This window comes from Chiroxiphia lanceolata, chromosome 5 (assembly GCF_009829145.1).
Source record: "Chiroxiphia lanceolata isolate bChiLan1 chromosome 5, bChiLan1.pri, whole genome shotgun sequence".
Lineage (NCBI taxonomy): Eukaryota > Metazoa > Chordata > Aves > Passeriformes > Pipridae > Chiroxiphia > Chiroxiphia lanceolata.
The window spans coordinates 6,715,035-6,738,945 of NC_045641.1; the positions used below are offsets into that span (position 1 = coordinate 6,715,035).

General features: G+C 43.7%; 1 protein-coding gene across 1 annotated transcript in view; it reads left to right on the top strand.

The window, feature by feature from the left end:
* The window catches only part of CAMK1D (calcium/calmodulin dependent protein kinase ID), a 212,595-nt gene that overhangs the window by 185,059 nt on the left and 3,625 nt on the right, over positions 1 to 23,911 (top strand). The window contains 9 exon segments of the mRNA XM_032688446.1: positions 486 to 561; positions 8,132 to 8,145; positions 10,132 to 10,188; positions 10,191 to 10,229; positions 10,509 to 10,510; positions 11,976 to 12,039; positions 12,042 to 12,051; positions 20,659 to 20,746; positions 21,301 to 21,439. Of these exon segments, the coding sequence (XP_032544337.1) occupies positions 486 to 561; positions 8,132 to 8,145; positions 10,132 to 10,188; positions 10,191 to 10,229; positions 10,509 to 10,510; positions 11,976 to 12,039; positions 12,042 to 12,051; positions 20,659 to 20,746; positions 21,301 to 21,439 (489 nt within the window).

Consider the following 23,911-nt stretch of genomic DNA (forward strand, 5'->3'; position numbering starts at 1 on the left):
TGCTCTCCTTCCTCTCCTGCAGATGTAGTTTATCTCCTCCCTGACATGCTGCACTTTCTGAGCTGCCTCTGGAACTCTCTGGTTTGGCAGCATGATGTGGTGAAGCTGTGATTCTGTCAGGGGTAATGTGCATCTCTGCACCCGTGCAAGGCTTGACCTCATTTTCCTCCTAAACAGGGAGGTGATGACCCTCTGCCTCTCACATATTTTCTGTGCTTAGTTGTGTTTTCTGTGCCTAGAGACAAAAAATGGGGAGTTTTCTCCTCGTTAGGAGTCATCCTTCTTTGTAAGAATAGGAGCTCCAAAAACCTCAGGACATTTACAAATGCAAGGGCTGTGTGTGGAGGGCAAAACAAGGTCTTGGGGAGCTTCAGGGTCCTGCCTCTTGACCGTACTCAAGTATTTGTTCTTATAACATGTTTGTGAAGCCTAGCCATGATGATGATGATGATGAACATGTGCTTGCTTGGCTTTTTGTTTTTCAGCTCCTGAAGTACTGGCCCAGAAACCCTACAGCAAAGCTGTGGACTGCTGGTCCATCGGGGTCATCGCATATATCCTGTGAGTGCCTGTTGGATTTTCAGTCATTGTCCCCCTCGGGACCTGCAGAATGCTCTCCCACCATAGAGTTACCCACTTAGCCTGGGCCAAACTGTTAATCTCTGACACCTATGACCCAGGATAACGTGAACTCTGGACAACTCCCATAACTGCATAAGGGCTGAAATTTGGGCACAAGTGGTAGGAAATGAACCAGTACCCTTCAAATGCCTATATCAGTGCTCCCATCTGAACTACACTGTAGGCAGTGGTGTGGGCTTGCCCAGATTGTGACATTGTTGAAGTTATTATGTCCCCTGCTCAGATTAGCTTTGATAGGAAACAAATTTTGCTGTTTCCATGCAGCATAGCACCATGCCTGCAGGCATATCCCAAAAAGCCACCTCTCTCATGGCATCACCCTAATGGCTTTTTGTTCCCTGGGGAGGGCACAGAGGGAGATAAGGAGGAAAGAGCTTTTAATGTATGGGAATGAGTTATTCTCATTAAAACATAATACAAAAGTATTGAAATTCTTACTGAAAATGAGGGATCATTTTCTCATCTCGTCCAACCATCAGGTCCCACAGGAGAGAGTGAGCCCTGTCAGTTCTATCACTCTTCCCTCAGGCCATTAAGCCTCTGCATTCTTGACTGAGATTTGCTCCTTTAATGGGACTAATCACTGCTCAAGAGAGGGGGGATTGATTGCTTGAGAAAGCTGCAGGACCAGCACAGAAAGCTGTGCATTCTCCAAAGTAGTGGATAGATCTCAGAACTCATGTCTATGGAGATGTAGTGCCTGTCCTCATTCATTACCTGCCACCCTTCTTCGTAAAGGCTTACTAGGATAATTTAGATTGGAGGGAACCTTGAGAAGCTCTTTCCTTGAGGTCAGACTAGGGAACCTAGGGCTTTATTCAGTTGTTTCTCAAAATCCTCCAAAGACAGAGACTGTGGGCAACCTCTTCCACTGCTTGACTGTCCTCATGGGGAAAAGATTTTTCCTTATATCCAGACTTGTCTTCATGAAAGAGGCACCCAGTACTTTAGATGCTTTCAGTGCTTGAGCCATGGAAGTAGGTGCACCAGTCACTGCTCCAGTGACAAAACATGGAGGGACTGAAGAGGTGTCCAGGCCACTGTGGTCACAGGGATACCCTGGTACCAGGGGTCATTAGTGCTGTCCAGAAAAAGGCATTCGTAACATTACTGGGCACCATCGCTTGAATCCAGACCTGTGTGCATGAGTATATGAAATCACTGCTCATATTTGGATTGCTAAGAAAACGCGGGACTCGTTGTCTGACTCCAGTTTTTGGGGATCTCTCTTGATGGGGCAGGTTGTGCTCGAGGGTGGGGGCTGTAGGTCTGTGCATGTCACTCAAATAACAACTGCACAGGTTTCTTGTGCCCAGCCTGAGAGACTTGAACCACAGGCTATTCATGTGGGTCTTCGAGAGGAGATTGGGCTTTTGCCACAGACAGATTGGGGTGACCACACAAAGCACAACAACCCTGTTCCTTCAGTCAAGAGAGCACAGAGCTGCTGTTTGGCTACTGACTGCCACAGAAACAAATGTCTTTTCCTGCCAGCATTACCAATGCCTTCTCTTTTTTTCGACTTTTCCCTTTTACAAAACTGTCACAGTTATACAGCGCTGAAGGAAAAAGCAGCTCCAATGAGGCACAGCATTAAAGCATTCCTGCTTTGTTCCTTTTCTCCTTATGCAGACATTTCATGGCTTGTCAACATGAATAGCTTTTGATGGGGTTGTATAACTATTTTGCCAGGATATACCTCACTGCTATGTTATCCACTCTGTGCAATGTTCATTTCCTACATTTGCATTTGGTCTTGAGCATGTTATATGCTACCCAAAATAGGTTTTTTATATTAAAATGGTATAGGAAAGCTTTATTTATCTGCACGTGTTTAATTATTTAAAACAAAGTCCTGCCTGAAAACATTAGTTTTATGACTGACTTTCTAATCTACATGAATATTTGAAAACTTATTGAGTGCAAAATTTTACAGGGGAATGGATTTATCTTTGGGCAGCCATCAATAGCAAGATACAAAAAGCTTTTGCTAAACAAAGCAAAAATCAACAGTGCTGATTCTGACTTTGTTGCAAAGCCCAATGGGACATGCTGCAGCAGTGAGGAAGACAACAGACTTGCCAAAATACCTCAAAGGCTGCTTCACATGTCATGCCCTAGTGCTCTTTTTGATAAGGATGGTGCATGCTGACCCAAAGTTACTATTTTTCACAAGCAAACCTGATCATGGAAGTCCTAGGGGTTGGGTTTTTTTAATGTATTCAGTCCACGTCAGCCATGGCAGGACACAGAGTCTTTTCTGTTGCTTTTTTAGTACTTTGCTGACTACCAGCTTCAGTGAGTGGGAAGAAGGAGGATGCAGGTGGAAGACAGCAGTACTTTGCCTCACTTCCAGACTCAGCTGCTGCCTGGGTTCAGTTTATTGTCAAATATCCACCATGAAAATGTGTGTCCATCTGGCAGCCCATGGGAGGGCTGTGAACTGTTGCATGTGGTTGCCCGGAGATAAATCTGACTCTGCTTATCTCCAAGTTTTCAGTTCCATGCATTAATGGCTCATGCACCAAAGATCTTTTTTGCTGGTAGACCTGTTGTTATTTCACTTGTTGCTTTTGTATATCTTGCTGAGCAATAGGGGTGAGACAGTGCTAGGTGATATGTCCTCCACACCCAGTTTTTGAGCACATCTTAAGTAGGTGGAAGATTTCAATCTCATCCCTAGTCCTTCCCCCTTCCTGAGCAAGGCTGCTCTTTCTACGAGGTTCAGCTCTGTTTCCTTCTCTGTTTTCCAAATCAGCATGTGCTTGGCTTGTCAAGCAAGGCATGCACACTCCTCAAATTTAAATTCCCTGTTTGCTGTATGGGGAATTCCAACCCAGAAGGCTTAAATCAGCTCAGTAAGAATGAACCCCTATGAATTCCAGTTTGCAGGACAAGGAAGCCTTTTCAGAGTTTCTGTACTTCAGGTAATAAGGACTTGATTTGTACTGTGTACAGTCCAAATGAATGGCAATAACACTTTGCTGCAGAAGGATCATGGTAATGTGTTTGCCAGACTGTTACAACTTGGGTGGGATTGGGTCTGGACCAGACCACCTCCTTCAGTATTTCTGCACGTGAGCTACATCCTTCAGCTCCTGTAACAGCAGCATTTCAGGGCTCCCTTTGGTTCTCCTGATGTAGGTGCTTAGTGCTGTTGCAGTCACATATAGTGTCCTGCCTGGTCTCAAGATGTGGCTTCAGGACAGTCCAGCCCTCCATAGTCCCGTGACATCCCTGTCAGCTGAGGACAGGGGTGCTGTGCACTTCAGCTTCTCCGATGGCACAGGACTCTTTGTCTGGGCACCTCAACCCAGTCTGGGTCAGTGCAAGCAGTCCTTTCACCAGGGTGTGCCCTTCAGTTGCCTAAACTTCCACATTTAGTGCCACTCTGGGGCATCCAGAACAGCTACATGCATTTGGCAGATGCAACGTGCTGTGGAGACCTTCCCTGCGGAGTGACAGATGGAGCCAAGAGGGAGACCATGGACCATGTCAAATAGCACCAGATGCCCATGCTGAGGTGACTGGATCACACCCTGCTCTGTACTCAGAGCCCTGCTTTCACAATATGGATTAATTTGCTTTATGGAACACTTGCATCACTCTGCAGTCTCTGTTGACTCCATCTCTGTTGAGTGCAATGTGATCTTAGAAACACAGCCCACATCTCACATGTCCTAGTTTTGGTCTGGATGTCATCCTTGCTTCCGGGAACAGCCAGAAGTTGCAGATGTGGTCTTTTAAAAGAGTGGATGTCTGGGATACATCAGAGAGGAAAAGGATCCTTCCCTAAGCTGGAAGGAAGCAGTCCTGCTGGACTGTCTGATACCACCAGTGATGGACATGGATTTAACACTTGGGTTTGCTGTCTCAGCAGTGCCATACCACCAGAGCTGGCAGAGCCAGTGAGCTCCCAGTGTGGAATGACACTGAGATGCCTCAAGCACCAGCAGCACAGCCACCTTGGTGCAATGCTGGTAGTTAATCCTGCCCTGAGCAGGAGTATAATTCCAGTATATCACTGCACCCATCCAGATACACCATTTCCAGCTTCAGTATCAGCACAGTTGGAGCTACTTGCTCATGCCTAAAGCAGTTGGAGACACAATTTTTGCATCAGGCAATCCAAGCACAATGTCCTGCATCACTTCCCCACCTTTCCCACAGATTCTAACAGCCACTCTGGACAGACTTGTCGTTTAAGAAGATGGAAACTCAGGGGAATCTAACACCAAAGCCAGGCATAAATTAAAGATGTTGTGAGCTATTATTACTGCAAGTGGTTTGAGTGCCTGCAGACACAAGCTTAGTTTCACTTGAGAGCCCTCAGTTTATGACACTGGAAGAACAAACTGTTTCTGTGGCACCAATGCTCTAGAGAAATATTTGTTTCTGTGATATGCAAGGCAAAGGATGTCTTAGGAAAGAATACCTTTGTTTAGTGCCAGTCTCTAATACCTCTAGTTAATGACAGCCAGATTGCAGAGGCTGCACCAGCAAGAGTTTTTATCAAAACCTCTTTTGCATGAGATGTCATTATTCACACAAACTAATTTAGAGCCTGAAATTTCCTGTTATTCCAGTTGCAGTATTTCTGAATTGGAAACAGCCTCAGTGTTGAGCTCAGCTTTCCACTTATCACAAAATAGTTCTGATAATGTGTCCAGCTTAAAAATATGAAGCTTAAGAAGAGCAAGAGACTTCACTGGATTCCCAGCAGCTGGAGTAAGGGGTTGCAAAAGCTTGTGAAACTAAAATACTGATTACATGCATACCTGATAAAGAGATTAAGTTAATTTATGGAAAAAAATAGAAAATCATGTTTTCAAAGCTGGAAAAGAACCTAGGCCAACAGAATGATATGCTTCAGCCCTTTGTTATTCATAGGCAACACCTCCTGTCTCTTCTGCACTAGACTGAGCACATTTTGCCTTGAATTTTCTTCTGATTCTGTTCACTGTTAGGACAAGAGAATTATTGGTTTGTTATTGTTGTTTATAAACAATAAGTATCTGGAAATAGATCTTGGATCCGTCATTTCACACTTTGGTTGCTAACCTGTTTTTGATTTTCAAGTAGATGTGCATGAATCATCAGTGATGTTTGTATGGAACAATTAACCAGGGACAGTACAAAGTGTATTATGCAAAAGAAGTTTCCACCATCACCCTGCAGTCATACATTGGGAAAAACTGGTCATCTCGTCTGCTTGGCATCACACACAAGCCTAAGCAAGAAACTGAGGAATAACTTACTTGTTTGATACTGGAAGATCAAATAGTGGTGGCAAAGTACAAAGGCCATGTTGGATCGTTCAGGATAACTCACACAAACACTGGGAAGACAGCCTCAAATGATTGTTACTCATCACTTGCTTCTTAATTTGTCTTTGATTCCGTAGGTTAATATGTCCATTGTCCACAGCTTTGTGAGGGCACCAGTGTCAGGCAGTATGAGAGTCCCAAAATATACAGAAAAAATACATGTGTTCATCCCTATAAATAGCACTTGCATGACTTCCCACACCATACATCTCAGGTCTTTGAGCACTTACTGAATTCTTTGCTCTAATCTAACTATAAAATTGTTTGCGTGTCTTGGTCCTTGGTGCCTCTTGTGCTGCAGGCTGGGCACTGACCGTGTGAATGAGTTATTTAGCCTTTAGTATCACCCTCAATATGTAAAGAGAACTTGCAGGGATTTGCTTTCTCTGCATGGTGAGGAGAAGATGTTCCTGCTGTTGTGCTCTCATGATGGCTTCTAGAAATGACTTCTGGCAATATCTTTCTTTCGTACATCCACCTGGGTTTTTCCTGTCTGCATCCCATTATTTTTAAGGCAAGACTGGAAGTAGGAGTTTAGGGGAAAATCTGTTGCTGATGTGATAAGGTTGCTAAATAATTCTGAAAATCTTTTATTTGTTGAAACTGCAAGAAAATGATGACAACTTATATCTGCCTGAAACTCCCCCAGGACAGCATAGGACTTTTTTCACATCAAAGACAGAGGGTTTATTTTGCATTTCTGCATATCTAAAGAAAGCAGCAGAACCTCTGATAGTGAGGTCATTTTTTCACACAGAATGTCCCAGCAGATGGAAACAAAGTTGGTGGGATTTTGATTCTGTAAGAATTAACCAAAAACTCATGATAGACTTTGGAAAGTGGCCCAATTGCTGAAAGTCCAAGAATATTTCCTCCAGCTATAAATTGTATGATAGGCTAATTTACTAGGGCTTTCCCATCCCTTTCTGGAAAGCCAATAATGTTAAATATTAAAGTAACATTAAAACTTCTGTGTCTTCCTAACTCTGTTTTTAAGAGAAAGGACAGCAAGACTGCCTATATTTTGGCTCTCACCCTGCCCCTGTGCCAGGATGCCCTGATGTTCCCCTCCCAAATGCCACCATCTTCTGACCTACAGAGCTTGTCCCTTCTTACCTTCTGTCTGGTGCAGGTCCTCATGATTTGCCTACCTGAGCAATATCCTTGGCACCCCCTGTGCAGGAGGTTCATCCCATTCCTGGACAATTCAGGATCAAGCCCTTGCGCTGCACTCAGCCTGCTCTCATATGAGGGGCTGGTTTGGAGGGATGTCCCTGACCATGACCTGTAATAGCAACTAAAACTTCTCAACCTCTCGCTGGCAAGCAAAAAGCTGTGCCCTGTGCCCAGCTCCCAGCAGTCCTGTACTCTCCTGCATGACCCTGTCTCTCCTTGTGCTTCACACCCTGTCAGCACCCACCGCTGTGAGGGGCTGCAGGGACCTCCTGGACATGGAGGTAGATCCAACGTATAGATACTCAAGCCGTGCATAGGAGCAGTGGAGGAGCGGGACTGAAAGGCTCTGGAGATGCTGGGGTCCTTGCTGGGGTTCATATCTCTGTGCTCCCTCTTGCAGGGGTTATAGCCCTCCAGCTCTGTGCTGCTCAGAAGTTTACCTCCTACATTTGCTGCCACGAGTGTGTGGTAAATCACAGCAGTCCCAACTTGTGCTGTTGTACCTTTGCCAAGGTAATTAGTACAGTGCACATTTAGAGAGAGTTATTTCTCTCTCCAGAGTAGCCTGCCATTCCTCAGCATGCACAGTGCTGACTACTTGCCTTAAAATGCTTTATCAGAGCAGTTTGGGTTTGTTTACGGGAAGCGCTGAGGAGGGCAAGAAATTAATGAGGGACTGCCAGGCTTCTTATACGGAGTCCCCTGAGCCCTCCCAGGAAAGAGGGACAGAGTGATGGCTCCAAGTGCCTTTGGAGGAGCTGTTTTGCATCAACCTGGGCATCTCTACCCCAGAGCCCATCCTAACAGCTGCAGTGCTGATGCTGTCAACTCCATCAGTTTCCACACCTCTCAGTAAGGCACACAAATCTTGAGAGTTGTGAGGGTGGAGTAGTCACTGTCCGTGAGATGTTTAAGGAAAGACTGGATATGGAAAGACTAATAATTCTGTGATTCCTGTGACAAAAGAGAAGGAAAGTGAAAATCAGTTTGTGTGCAATCCGCCCCCAGGACTGTGGAATGTAAGCACCGATAATTATTACACTAAAACAAGTTATTTAAATTTTTTCACGCTACCAGATGTTTTTCCTTCATTGTCCCCATTCATAGTGGCTTTTTGGCATTTGCCTAAATGCAGCATTTTTAATGGTCCTTTTAATACACCACTTCTACCACAGGGTTTCACACAGTAGTTGCTTCACCCAGCCCCACACACAAGCACGTGCTGATGAAGTAGGTACACAGTCCTGCTCTGAAGGAGCATACTAGTCTGGCATGAGGTTATCTTACTTGCTTTTGATAAAGGCAGTCATTCAATGGGACACAAATGAGGACTGGCTCATCTGTTTTGCGAGATAAACAGAGAGATTTCTGATTCAGCTGAATCACAGTGGATTCATTATCATGCTGCAAATTTCATCAGAGCTCTCCCAGGTCAATATGGATGTGACGCAGATCAACATCTCACTCAGTATTTAAATTATTTATCAAGCACACTGGCTCTTCAGAGCTAACAAAACATTGCTCCTTTCACCCTGAAGTGTTGAGTTGGTTCAAATAACCTCCAGGGCAGCTGGCTGGCCTTGGGTTATAAATAACTGAAGTATTTAATTTCTTACAGTTCCCCCTTTTGCTCTCTTGTTGCTGCAGTGTAGTTTCTGAGCTGGATCTTCAATCTGTTTATATAATTGCTGGCTCTCTCCAATTAAATGCCTTATTGAGGTTGATTGACTCAGAGTTTAAGAAAATTGCTGGGAAAAGATTATTTCAATACCAACAAAGTATGTGTAAGAATAATTTAGACCATGGACTAGAGATAAAAGATAAAAATTCATCATCTCTATATAGACCATAGAGCCAGAAAGGTCTGTTTAACTGTGAGCAGGATGGGTTTGCTAAAACCTTGGAGCAGCCTTGGAGGTAAATCTGGCACTTTGCAACCTTGGTATTAAAACTTGAAGAAGGGACATCTCTGCTGACATGTCTGTTTAGAAAGGGACAGACTACTGCCTGCAGCATCAACTGAGTGTGAGAGATCTCTGACACTGCAGTGAGTTTTATCATTGGCTTAATGCAGTGCTGGATGTGCTTTTCCCATGCCTGCAGGGCTAGAGGAGCCGTGTCTCAGCACAGTGACTGTCCTGCTCTCTGCAGCACTGGGAGGGTGCACCTCGACTGTTGTAGCTCAAACTAGGCACATAATGTTCAATGTCCTGCTTGTCCTGGGCTTAGGCTTGTTGAGAAGTCTGATTATAAACACTGAAAAACAGGACAGGACTGTTGTTAGCCTTAGGCAAGGCAGGCAGTCGGACGTGCTCAGCAAAATCACTTGCAGAAGTGAGAAAGGGAGAGGCTCTAAGTGTATCTGTGTCAACAGCACGTCCATGTCCAGCCCTTGCAGGCTCTGCTGCAGAGGGGGACTGACTCCTAGACATCCTTCTCGCTGTGCCTGGGGATGCAGAGCCCAGCACAACCTGCAGATGCATCCTACCCTGTGCCTGATAGCTCTGCAAGGCTCTTTGTCCTGCTTTGCACACCAGGTCTGCCAGATGTGCTGAGGGTTGGGGCTCTGTGGATGTAAGGTGTAGCTCATGAAATCTCCTCCTACGACATGTATAGGAAAGGGACATGTCTATGTAATAAAACTATTCGTCTAGTTAAACACACGAAAGAATGCAGAGAGAGACTAGGATATCTGCATCAGTCAGCATGGGATCAACAGCACCAGGTTTCTAAGCAGAATTCCTCTTTGTCCAGGACAGTGCCAGTCTTCAGAAGTGGCTTTATGTACCCCTGAACAAACTTCTTTCATGGTAGCACTTCCCTGCTTGAAAACTCAATGGGTCAATCTTAAGCAAGAGTTTCTCCTTTTCTTCTTCCTCTTTCTTCTCTCTCCTTTTTTTTTTTTTTCTCCTCCCTCTTTCTTCTTGACAAAGATGGGTCCAATGATTACATCTCGCTTTTCTTGTCACCCTCACCTCTGTGGATACCCCCTTTCTATGATGAAATGACTCCAAACTCTTTGAGCAGATCCTTAAGGCAGAGTATGATTTGACTCTCCATACTGGGATGACATCTCTGAGTCTGGTAAGTAGTTACTCCTTTAATTGCAACAACCATGCATGCATGTATGTCTATTGCTTATATCCTCCTCTGGGGTGTGAGAATGTCCCTTCCTTCATGTCCAGAGCTTCTTTTTGACTGAAGACTATTGGGAATGTGCATTTCTCTCAGCTTAATAGTTCTGGGAATTTGTTTTCTGCAGAAGAGCAAATTAGTACAATTTTGTCCAGCCACACATAAAGCACTAAAACATAGCTGAGACAGAAGATGAAGATGTCAGACGACTGTCCCAAGAAGAAAAAGCAGTTTAATTTCTCAATCAATACAAATGAGAAGCAGATGGTTTAAGTGTCATTAATATAAGTGGCAAACTGTTTTGGCTCTGTTACTGACACTGCACTGCAGCTCCAAAGTGAGACTGCAGCGTGTGCAGCAAAAAAACCAGGAAATCATTGGCTTCCAAATGAGGTGGATGAGCAGATCCAGAAACTAAAGGGACTGTCCATGGGGTTGGATCCAGCCAGCTTCACATATGCTCACCCAGCTCCCCACCCAGTGCAGAAGATATTTAACCCACAGTGCCCGTCTGTCCCTGCTCTGGTCAGTCTGGCAGAGGGGCAGGTACCCCAATGTTGTTACAGGCAGATATGGCTAAAGGCTTCTGCTGCAGCATGGCTCATGGCCTGCCAGCATCAGTGTCCACTGTGACAGGAGGGACACATTCAGCATTGCACCCTGCATGTGCCACTGACGTGCTGTGCGGTTTCAAGGGGTCACACAAGCTCAGTGTCCTCGCTCTTTCCAACCCGGGAAACATCTACCATTTCATCCTGCAGGAGAAGAAATGAATTCTAGGAATATTTCATCATGTAAAATGTCTCTAGAAAGCAGTTTTCTGATTCATTAGTACTACTGATTGAGGCAGGGTAGATAAAAATTGTTTTTATTATAGAGATTATTATATATGCTCTTATCTGCACAGAGAGCACATTTCATGCTGCTTACATCTGCTCCAGATATCATTGTGAAGGATTGCTTAAAATATATGTGATGAAGTTTTTTAAGCCCATAAGGGTTTCAGAGAAATATGAAGGTCTGCTGGCAGACCCCTTTGCCTTTTGGGGGAAAGTCCAGCACCTAAATCAGCACAAAGATTTTCCTGCCATATTTGCTTTGCTGTGGCTCCTTCAGCTACACTGTCCTGACACTACTGATGCATGCCATGCTGCAATCTCCCTTCCTTTCATTATAGTGTCAATTAAAAAACACACTGCCTCATGCTCAAGGGAGTCCATTTGCCTCACTAAATTCCTTTTAAATACACAACATGTCCTCACAGCTGTCCATGTGTGTGACTGCTTGGAGTGAGCACGTGAAGCTTCTCTTGCTGTGGCATCTGACCTCCTCCCTGCTTTTCCCACTCGGGTTTACCAGCAACTGCAATGATGTGGCCACATTCAGGCCACTAAGATGATCAGCACGTGGCTGACCAGGAGCTGGGAGCTGCCAGGCTTGTACTCTGCTGACTCTGAATTATCCATCCTACTCATAAATATACCTTCAGGAGCAGATGCCTTCAGCTTTCTCTGCTATACTAAACAGTTTGGATTTGGTCCTAAGTCCTTTTGGTTATATCACATTAATAAATGACAGGTGCCTAGGACCATTTCTTGTGGCCAGGTGGCACTTGGTAGCCTGTTGGCTGATCACCATCAGCAGAACTGGGCATCAACTCTATTGCTTTCATTTATTCTCTCTTTTTTTTTGCAGCTAAACTTCATTCGCAATTTGATGGAGAAGGACCCTAATAAAAGATACACCTGTGAGCAAGCAGCACGCACCCTTGGTAAGCAGCAGTCACTGCTGTGTGAAACTCTCAGGGCAGAGGGCTCGTTTTACATTCATGGGTGGAAGTTGTTTTCCTGTAACATACTCTACTGAATAAGTTTAGTGCTTTTATTGAAAAACCCCCGCCTTTGTCCTTCCAGTTTTTCCTGGAAGACTGTGATGGACTTTAATCTCATACACCAGCCTGTTGAGTATTTGTGTGATTAGTAAAATGCTGAATTATGTATGTTGACTGTAGTGCAGCAGTGGCATGCCCAAATGACTGAACCCAGAAATCATAGCTGGGGGCCAAAGGTCAAATTCCGCGGTGGCAGAAGGCTTGATATCAACCTGCTCATGAGGTCCTTGCCAAGGTAATATCAGAGCCCTTTAGATCATCCCATGAAGTAGGAAATCCTCATCTGTGCTTCACAATAGTCCACCTCCTGCTTGCAGGACGGAGCTGTTTCCACATGCTGGTTATCCTCTGTTGTTGAATGGAAGAGATAGGCTAGAGAGAATGAGCTGAAGGTGAATTAGCAGTAGCAATGCTGTCTCTCTGCAGGCCTACAGAAGAGTACTTGACCTGACTGCATTTGTAATTTAGACCTCCCTAAAGTGCTTTAAATTAGATGATGCCTTTTCATAGAGTGACTTTACCAACGTTACCCAAGGTTTATGCAGCTGGAACAGGAGTGGGTCATTTACCTTTGACCAGCCCTGAGTGACTGAGAGCATCACCCCACACTACCATCTGCACCCTCACATGGGCTCTGAATCCAAGTCTTTTAGGGAGGGGAATGTTAAATATGAGGTGAAATATTATTTTTGTTTTTACAATAGCAGCAACAGAAAAAAGTCAATGGCATGACATTTTCTTCCCAGATGCATATTAGACTGTTTTTCTGCTATCACAATTGCCCCAAATACCATTTCCTTTTGCACTGTTTGTGTGAGAAAAAGAAAATTTGAGTAACAAATCCAGTTTTTGGGAGATGAAGAAAAATCCGAGCTTTGGGAAATTAAACATTACAGAACTCAGTATAGCAACACAGAATAAACAATGGGAATGCAACTCCCAGCAGGAGTGAGGTGACCATTTGTACAACTCAGAGGCAAATTTTCCAAAGCCTTACATCCAAGATACACACACACAAAAAAAAAAAAGAATCCAGTTCTTGGCCCTGCTACATCTGTGTTGGTTGCTGGAGTGCAACAAAGAAACGTGGCACTTGCAACACACAGCTTTTGGGCCCTCCAAAAGGAACAAAATGATAAAAAGAATTTTCATTCCTTTTCTTCTTGTTTTTTTTTTTTTTTATTTTTGCATGACATGGCCAAGGGCCAATGGAAACTCACAGACTGCTCCATAATTCTTACTGTTTTCTACAGAATTCATTCTTGATGTGAAAACAATCTCCCAAGAGAGTCTTCCCCCATTTCTGTGTCAGGGGGTCTTCTTCTGCCAGGCTGACTTTGCCAGGTAGTGGTTCACTTGAAGGGCTGCTTCCCAGCCATGTAAAGCACAGCTCAGGGTTAGCCTTTGAAATGTCAGACATGCAAATGGCACTGCAGTAGAGAGGCTTCAAATGTGCACCATATTTCCACCCCACATCCCAAACCCACCTCCCTTTGACACAGAGGCAGTATGTGCCAGTGGATTACAGGACAGGGAGGTGGGAACTAGATGATCTTTAAGGTCCCTTTCAACTCAAGCCTTTCTACGATTCTGTGCTTCTATGACAGTTGTGCAGTGGAAGCAAAGCATGGAGGCTTCCTGACCTATGGCTTCAGATCTGCTTCTGTCCTCCCCGCTGTGCTTGTGAGCAAAACTCGATGGCTCATTCCCCTTTGCTCTGAAAAGCTTCTTCCCGTAACACAGATGTTACTGTTATGGACCTCTCTGGAGAGTGGTGCAGGGATCTTATGGAGGGTTTGGATACTGTAGTGATAAATGCCTTTTTGGATAATCAAGGCTACTCACCCAAATATTATCTGTTATTTCAGAGTTAGTGATAGGATCTCCTTTTGCCAAAGCATTGCTCAAGAATCATTTTCCACACAGATTGCTTATGTCAGGAAATAGTGGGGGTTTTGATATTTCTTCTCTCATTCTAGCCATTACATCTGTTGCAATGGCATTCTCTCCTGCTCTTGGAAGGAGAGAAAGGCTTTTTGGTGGAGGAGGAGTAGCTCTCTGTGTTTCCTCTCAATGGTCATCTGTGTCCTTCTCTCAGCCTGGTCATGTTTAAGTTTCCAGCAAGTCCAGATTCGAGTTCCTCTCATGATTCCACCTTTATAATGGGGGCATCCCACACCACCTTGTCAGATGAGCATGTATTTTTCAATGTATCCGTTTTCAACCCCCATTAGCCACATCAACTTCCACAGTGCTGACATAGCATTGCCTTCTCTGTGTGTTATCCATGGTAGTGAGGTACGTAAGACTATTGGCTTAGTGGGAAGAGGTGATCAGAGCAGACTTCACAGGGTCCCATAAATTATATGCCTTTCCAAAATGCTCAACTGCAAGTAGCCCTTAATGGCACCTCATAAAAGCACTTCTTTCGTCTGCACAAGCAATGTAACTGGAGAAGCATCTTTGAACCCCAGCATTGTCATGAAGGGAAATCCTGATAACACTGAGGTTAACAGGAATTTTGCCAGACTTTAGTGAGAGTTGAGGTTTGTCTCCTTGTCTCACCAGCAGAACACAGATCTACCTGAGGCACTGGTGCTGTGCAAATGATAGATGATTAACACATATGATGAAGTAGCTCCATGTAGTAACATTTTCCAGCTTTCTTAGTTTCTTCCTCCTGTGGTATCTTCCCTTGCAGTATTATACCTTTGCAATAATCCACAAATTAGGCAGAAAACTATCAAATCAAGAATACTTAACACTTATTTTATAATCTGATTGTGATAAAAATGGTTAACTGTGCCTGACATTGCCATGAGGCTTTGTTGTTTCTTATGTAACATTTGTGGAGAACAAGCCAATTCCAAAATACACCTTTATTTCAACTACCATGTTTTTATTTAAAACTTCCAAACAGGGCTTGCAAGAACTGGATCTTGCAAGATATTACATTTATGCTTTTAAGGTTAATAATCTCTTTGAATTTTTGAAACTACTCTAGAATAGACAGCTATTTGCATGACTAAATGTTTGCACAGGAACAGACCCTAATAAAAGTAAATACTTCTTCCCAATGGCCTGCTTTTCTGTGCTGTATCTGCTCCCCACATGCCTGCATTTACGTGATGTTTTGCTATTTATAATCAAATGGCCTTGGCAGAGGGACGGTATGTTAAACTCAGAGTTGGCAGAAAAGGAGACTAATAATTGCAGTGAAGTATGGTAGCTGAAACAGTATAATATGTGAGACTTCTTGGTATAATGATTCCACCCCAGCCTGTGCAATCCATTTATACAGATTTCTCCAGTTTAATGTACAGGTGACTTATGCTTCCCATTGGAAAATTTACTTATTTTATAGTGTATCTTTCAGTGAGGTTTGCACTGTTCATGGTGTGTTGCAAAGGTGCAATGTTCTGCTTGGTTGTTCCACTGGTGACTTTTCGAAAAGGACATGGAAAATGAAGGTAACAAAAGAGTGGAGTAATTTTGCTGCAGCTTGATACATTTTAATGTTTCCCTGGCTCATATTAATGACAGCAATTAAGTTTATTAAATACATTGCCATATCAGAACCTACACCCTGTTTAGGGCAGTGGCTCATTCTGAAGTGATTAAGGGTAGCAGCAGAAACCTGAGAATCTGTAGAATCATAAAAGTCTAGAATATACTGAGTTGGAAGGGACCCTCGAGGATTATCAAAGTGTGCTCCCCATCAGGTCAACTAGGCCCTGCAGAGCCAAATTCAGCCTCCAGGCTCAGATCAGAAGGAAAGAAAAGAGTGCTCAGAGGGCAAGGACGAAGTCCAACAGTTAGAAAGCTAATATAAAAGTTGGAAGGGGTGCCATGAATTTACTTGCTCTGTCATGCATTAACCAAGTGAACTTAAATGGGATTTAGAGCTGTATGCTGAAGCCAGTTATGGCACTGAAGGCAGCCTGGGGTATCTAAATTAAAGGGTGATGTATATGCTGCCTCCCTGTATGGATTGTATAAGGGAGAGGGAGGTTGTGGCACCAGGTAGACACCTGTGTCTGCAGGTACGAGTGTGGTCCTTGCCTTTCCCCATTGCTTGTGCAAAGGGACAGAGGACACTTGGGACGTGCCGACATCCATCCATGCCTACACTGAAGAATCACAAAGCTTTGGCAAGGACTGAGTCTCTGCAAATTATGGCCATGACCCTGAGTGTTTATTATGTGCCAGAGAGCACAAGCCAGATAATAATTTCCACCCAGGGAAAGGACGTGGTTTACAGAGAGCTCAGTTCTCAGACGGTGCTGTTTGAAGTGTGAAAAGGCCTTCCTGAAGGGAGCTGCTGATGTTTACAACATTAAATCAAACTCTTATCGAGTTCATCCCTGCACTCTATTTATTTGGAACATCACTGATACAGAACGTGTGTGTGTATATTTATACACATACATGTGTGTACATGTAGATATATATGTGTGTGTGTGTACATGAGAAGAGTTATGATCCTTCAGCATTATCCATTACAGCTAACTCCATGTTTCCTGTCATCATACTGAAGAGTATTTCCAAGCACTGTTTGGCCAGCACAGTGTTTGAGTTGGCTGCCTTCAGTACGAGGGCTCAGAAAATAATGGTAGATGAAAGACTTTACCTGCTGTCATGGGCAGGGAGAATGAGACATATGCTTGCAGCATGCTAATAAAGAACTGTCCAAAAGGAAATTTACTGGTTTGTCTTTGTTGGAGGTTCCCCTCAAAGCTTAGAAGTGGTATGGCCAGATAAATCGGTGTGATAAGTTTGAACTCAGCTAGAGAGTTAAAATAAATTAGATACTATGAAATAATATTTGATCATTAGATTAGATTCCTCTCATCTGCAGTATGAGATTTGTTATGCTTATTCACGAAAAATAACTTTCTTAATTTCAGTGGACATATTTGGGATGGAAAGTCATCAGACTGTGGCTCTTGGTATCTAATTCTGTGCCTCAAACCATTGTTAGGATGTAGCTGCTTGTGGGTGCTGCAAAACTGGAACCCTGAGAGAAAAGCCAGGTTCCACTTCCACTAATCAGTCCTTGCTCACTTTCAGCAAGGATGAAAGTGATGATGATATTCAGCATGATAGCAGATGATGCATTATTCTGATTAGTTTAATTTTATTTTTGTATCTGTGTGTGGTAGATAGAAGAAATATCTTCTACTTGCCCAGCTAGTACAGTTGATAAAAACAAACTTCAGTGCTGACACAGTTAACTTCAAAGTTAACTGCAAAGCCAGGAACTACTGCTCAGGGTTTTATTAGATATGCATCAGTTTGATCAGCTCAAGTTGATTATTGTTTCTCAGTGAAAATGGAGATGATTCCTGCAGGCAAAGGATATGTTGTGATGGAAAGGGAGAAAGAAAGAAAGAAAGAAAGGTGCTAAGGGATTTTGGCCTAAAAGGGAAAGCAAGATGGTTTAGCCTATGGACTTGGAGACTTAGGTAAAAGGGGAAGAGTAATTATAACGTGCGCTAAAACCTGTTAAATTTCATTCATTGTCTTTTCAGCAAGGGAACTAAAGTTCATTATTAAATACATTCAGTATAGATGTGATGATACTCACCTCAGGGTAGGTGCCCAAAAGCCAATCTCATTTTTCAAACTCTACCTGTTGAGTATAAAAGATACTGCTTCTCCCTGCTTACTTCCCCTTCATCTGTGTCCTCAAACCATCACATCTCCAGCAAAACACCAACAAAAAACAAATGGATATTGACACTGGTTTTGTTTTCCAAGAAGTAAAAACTATACTATAAACACTATAACACCACAAGTGTTATTTTATAAAAGCTTCAAAATCCTCCAAGTGCAAAATACAACATAAAAGCGCAGTCCTCATGTTACAGAATCACAGGATTAACAGGATAGTTCTTCAGAGGCAGCTTGGGGAACAATCCCCCCCCCCAGCTTTGGCAGCCGGGGCTGCTTTTGAGCCACACTGTTCAGCATACCAGCACGTTTGAACAGATCCTGAATTGAATTACTGCACTGAATTACCCCAGAAGGGCTGTTATTTTGCTCTGATTAAAAGCTAGCATCTCCAAGGTGCTAATACTTAGATGTAGGATGGTCACACCACTGTAGCATCTGAGGGCTTTGCAGGATGTCTGTCCATTCCCTTGTGAAGTAAACAAGTACTATTCTACCTATTTGGAAAACGCCCAAATACCGATACTATTTTCCTGGAATTACAAGAATTGCATAGTGAATATAGAGTTAGGGGTGGTAGAAGACAGTTTGTGAACTATTGGAATCAGCAGTTTCTTATTGAAACCACCAGCATTTCAGAAAATGATCGTAAACTAAAAAAACAAATAAAGCCTGTATTGGAGCTACACGCCTGATCGAAAGTTTCATATGGCAAAAATGCATTTTCAAGTCCTTGGGGAGATTGACAAGAACAGTCTTCTGGAAGAGCTGGCAAGGATATCATGCCCCGAGAACTTGTTCCAAAATAAAATTTGGCAAGTGGAAAACAGCATCTGAACTTATAGAGCTTGTTAATCAACTTGTTCATAAAGGAAAATGCATCATTAACTTTGGAGGGAAAATGTTCTTTGCAAGTGTAAGTGAATTTTCTCTCTTGGTCTTTTTGATCAGTTACTGAATGGATGGTTTGGCTTGTAGCTGTCCACATAATAAGTTGTCTGCTTAGTTTTCTCCTGAGATCTGTGGTATGACAGCCAGTGATCCCAGGGCCCTTCCCAGCTGGATTAGAGCTACCCTGAATGGGAGCCCTGTTCCACCATCCTGTTGGCTTCAGTACTCTTGAATGACCCAATGTAGATGAGCAACAGGATGGGATCGGTGGGTCTCCACTCTTGGGAGATGAGGATTTATTCCTTCCTCCCAAGAGTAATTAGTTCCTCTCACCCCTCTGATCATGATCCTGGGTGACTTGCCAGCAGGAAGGAGCACAACAATTTGGAGAAGTCTGGTTTCAGAGAGTGCTTCTTAGATGCCATGGACACAAAGGCAGGAAAAGTAGCATGTCCCTTGAAGAACAGGGTTACAGTTTGGAATGATCTGGGTGAAATGGAAGGGCTGTCTCCAATTCATGGGACACATAAATGGAAACAGCAGGCTGAGGTATGTAAGCAGTTTCACCTCTTAAGAAACAGAAAAGCAATGCTGCCATTCTGCTGCCTTAGTTGGAAAACAGAGAACAGTTCGGGTGCAACCCTCTACAGAAGATGTGGACAAGTTGGAGAAAATCCAGAGGAGCTCACTAGATCAGAGGATTAGAAAACATGAGTTATGAAGAAACAGTGAAAGAATCAGTTTGTTTAGTCTAGAGAAGAGAAGACGGAGAGAAGTCATGATAACAGTCTTCAAATATGTGAAAGGATGCTTCAAAGACAAAGGGAATAAACTATTTTCCATGTCTTCTGGGAGATAGTGAGGCTCTGGAATTGTTTGCCTGAGGAGTCTCTATCTTTTGGGGATCTTTAGGGACTGGTTAGCCAAATACTTGTCAAAATTATTTTGACAGAGCTGGAGTGGGGAGAAGGACTAGATGACTGAGTCCCCCAGATCCTCTGATTACCTTATTGGAGCTCCCTAGACTGGGAGACTCTGGTCCCGATGGATTATTCAATTTCTTACAATTTTTTTATTGCTAATGGACATTGTTTTTCTACACCGGGGCTGAAAAATTGATTTCTGAAAGCATCACATACAACATAGAAGGCAATCTTTGCCTCCTTGCATCACCTACATTAGAGAGTACTTAATACCCCACAAAATGGCCCAACATCAGTTCACTGTGTTGCCTGCTCTTCCGACAGATCTCATGCCTTGAGGAGTTAAACGAATCAATAAAATTCCCTTGAAATAATAGTGTTTAGTGAAGATTTGAATGTGTCTTTATATGTTAAAGAAACTATGCAAGATCAATCAATTTTTTTAGGTTAAGTGTCGTTCAGCTCAATTTTTTGTGCAGTCTGTGCCGCTTTAGTGAGAGTCCATGTATCTGCTTTACTGTAAATCCACATTAATCATGATGAATGACTATGTATGTTGCAGGGTGGCAGGAAAATCTCCAGTGCAAACAGAAATCAGACAGGTTGGAGTGGCTCTGGAAGCTTCTGCATGGCTGAGGCTAAAAGTAGTCTCAGCCTGTTAATGTTAAACCTTCAGATGTCAAGAAAAAAAAGGTAGAATGTCTTCATCCAGGGTTGTAGTGGTGATAGAAAGCAGCAGTACACCAACAAAATCAGGCCATACCTCTTTGTAGCTGCCAGACCTATAAGCCTTATCTACACTTGCATTTATTGCCCCAGATTTTCCACCACTGCTGCCAGCAGAGACGGTGGTGGTAAGTTTGAGCCCTTGTGTGAATGAAATCGTCATCACTGCAGGTGCAGTCACACCTGGGACCAGCCTCTCTGTTGAGGAGAAAAAGTAAAGAGTACTCAAGGAGAGAAAAAGATCTCTTAAATGTGCCTCCTCTGTCCATTTCAGGATTGCTGGTGATACAGCACTCAACAAAAACATCCACGAGTCGGTCAGCGCTCAGATCCGGAAGAACTTTGCAAAAAGCAAATGGAGAGTAAGTGACCTGTCCTTGGGGATGACACTGAGACACAGCTCTGCTAATGTAGCGGTTGTACAGCCACCCTTTCAGCATGTTAGTGCTCTTGTGGCCCAAAATTCTGGTCAAAATAGTTGGTCCAGACTTAAGGGCCTGCAGGGGCTTTTGTACAGGATGGTATTCACCAAGTACCAAATGTAATGGCGAGATGGGGCTGCTCATCGCTAAAACACTCACGGTTATATGTGAAGTTAGGGTCAGCACCATGGGGGGACAGGAAGCGATGAGAACACCCTGTGTGTTGGGGCAAGGAGGATGTGTCAAATATGGCTTTGCTTCTAGGCTGCCAGCTGAGTACTGGGAGTAATGACAGGGAGCAGGACCAGGGCAGAGATGCATACAGCTTGAAAACACTGTTCCTAGCCTAGAAACTAGAATTCAGGAAAAATTTGAAAGATAATGGGCTCATTCACCTCTGACATTCTGAGTAGCCAGGCGGGGAGCAGAAGTAACTTTCCACCTCCGTTTTTTTTTTTATTATTCTTTATTTCTTTCTTGTTATTTTTACCCAGCAAGCGTTTAACGCCACGGCAGTCGTGCGGCACATGAGGCGGCTACACCTCGGCAGCAGCCTGGACAGTGCCAGCGCCGGCGTGTCCAGCACCCTCAGCCTCGCCACACCGATTCCTGAGGCGGCCACACGGAAAGATTGTGAGTAGCCAACATCCTGGGAAAGCTCCTACCATGAGCAAATCTGCGGGATCCCCGTTTTCGCCTTGACCCCCAGGCTGCAGTCCTCACTGCCAGTAGGTCTGGCTTTGTGCAAGCAGGTGTTTAAAACACGGACTTTTAAGTGGACCTAGACCGTCACTTTTGTCTGGCCTGAGAAACAGTGTTTCAGTTGGAAAAGTTTACGCACTAAAAAAAAAGAGAGGTTTTAGCTTGGTGCATTTTTGAGAGAAAAACACCCTTTCTTGTGGAGAAAAAGGGTTTTCGCTTGGGAAAAAGACCCAGACCCCCACAGCAACAGAGTTTTGTATTTGGTTGAAATCTGAAAAAGTTTACTCAAACTGTTTATGTTTGAGTTTCCAGTATTATGATAGGGCATTTTTCTGTAAAAATTGGTTTACTTTCCATTTCCATTTTTCATGGAGGAGACTGATCCTGCTAGTGGGACCCAGCTTCCCTCTTCCTGGGCCAAGTTAAGCTCCTACATAAAGAGGCTCATTTGTCTGAGCAGGACTTGGGCCCTCTGCACCACAGCAGGACTTGGCTCTCTGCCACTTTTGTTATATGCTATAATTGAAATTTACAAGCTGCCCAATGGACTCAGATGTTTGGGATATATCTTTTTCCTGAATGCCAGGGAAGGAGACATGGCAGCAAAAGGATTATTTGGAAGACAGAAATGCATCCTTTGCAATGAAGCCTATTTATTCTCTGGCTTCTGAGCATTTATTTTAATCCCTTAGGTCCATATGTAGAGATTTTTATATAATGAAATGGAGGGATGTGGAGTTTGTAATTAGAGGAGATTATTTTAAGGTGTGACACCAAAAAAGAGGGCTAATAGATTTTGGTATTGCCAGTCAGTGCTTGCTTCACTGTGGAGTGAAATGGTCATTTCTAGACTATACCCTGCACTATTCTGGAACTGAAAGCATCTATTATTCAGGATGGATTTTGGATGGTGCTGCTGTCTGCTTCTGCCACCCCTGCTTGCCAACCCTTGCTCCTTGAAGAGGTCACAACACCAGCCACAGTCCCCATGGCTCTGTGTGGAAGCTGTGGTTTCTCTTGCTGTCATGGGCACAGTTTCCCTCATGCCTGGGGTGGGACTGGCCTTCTGGGTGCTCTGTGAGATGTTTTTGCCAGTTTGTGCTGTGGCTGAGCCAGAGGAGAACCCCTTCCCTCTGCATCCTGGGCTGGATGGGAATTCATGCCCAGTGCCCAGTTTGTGATGCCCAGTGGCAAATCCTACAGCTGCTGCCAAAAAACCATCGCTGTGCTTCTGGAACACACCTGCCACCTGCAAAGGAGCAATGCAGTGCTGACCATCCTCAAAGCACTTCTAACCATGCACTTGCCATGCTGTGATGTAGAAAACCACTTACAGGGCAGAAACATGCCTTGATTTTGGTTCCTGCTGCAGTATGGCAAGGCTGGACTCCAGTCAGGTCTAGAGCATCTGATGCATGCTTTGCTGTTAAACTGGTGGGTGATTAATGCTGTTAAACTGGTGGGTGAATAATCTCCATACCTCCATTTAATTAATCTCAGATGGTGTTAATTAATGGCACTGAATAGTCTGAACAGTGTAAAAACATGTGTGAACAAGAAGGGTGGGAGAATAAAATCTGTTTTACCACTACAGAACCCAGTAGGTCCCTGTACACAGTCAGGACAAGAAGAATTAAACCAAATGTGTTAAGATAGGATGAGTTTTTATATGCCAGAAATATGAGGCAGAAAAATATTGAAATATTTCCAAGCATCCCAGGTTAAGTCCAGTTTTGTGGACAATACAGAAGAGCTTCCCTTCCTCAAAGAAATTAATTAAAGAGTTAGGAGATGCTGTAGCCCCAGAGAACCAATGAGGAGAACCAGCAGCAGATACAAGGAGTTAAGAGGGATCTGACGGATCAAATAAATTCCACCAAACCTCCTGATGAGGAAAAGGAAACCTCTGAGGTCTCTGTCTTGCCTCTTTCAGCAGTTTTCTCTGGGGACTGATTTCTTGCATGGAAAGATCCCATGCATCAAGTTACATGAACCAGCTGTGCCACCATTACACAATAGAGTGCTGCCTAATGCTATTAATAGACATTTAATGAGCTTTCCAAATAGTTTTGAATGCAGCAATTTCACATCATTGAAGACAATTAAGTACAGCCTTTGCCTGAGAGTAGGTTATGTCGGGCTGCATCCTAAGTCTGTTCTCTGCAGTAGGGCAGAGCAGAGATGATGCATTAGGCTGGACTATGCTACCTGTCAGGACAGCCAAAGGGAATCAGTCAGGATTTCTCAAGTGTATTGATCTGATTCTCAGTCTGTGGTGGGTGTATTTAGTTTAGACATGATTGGACTGCCTAGATTAATTACAGGTCCTAGTTCTCTATATTTTTAAGGTATTAGGTAAATTGCAGTGTGAAGCCAAGGTGGCAAATGTCAATGGGAAATGGG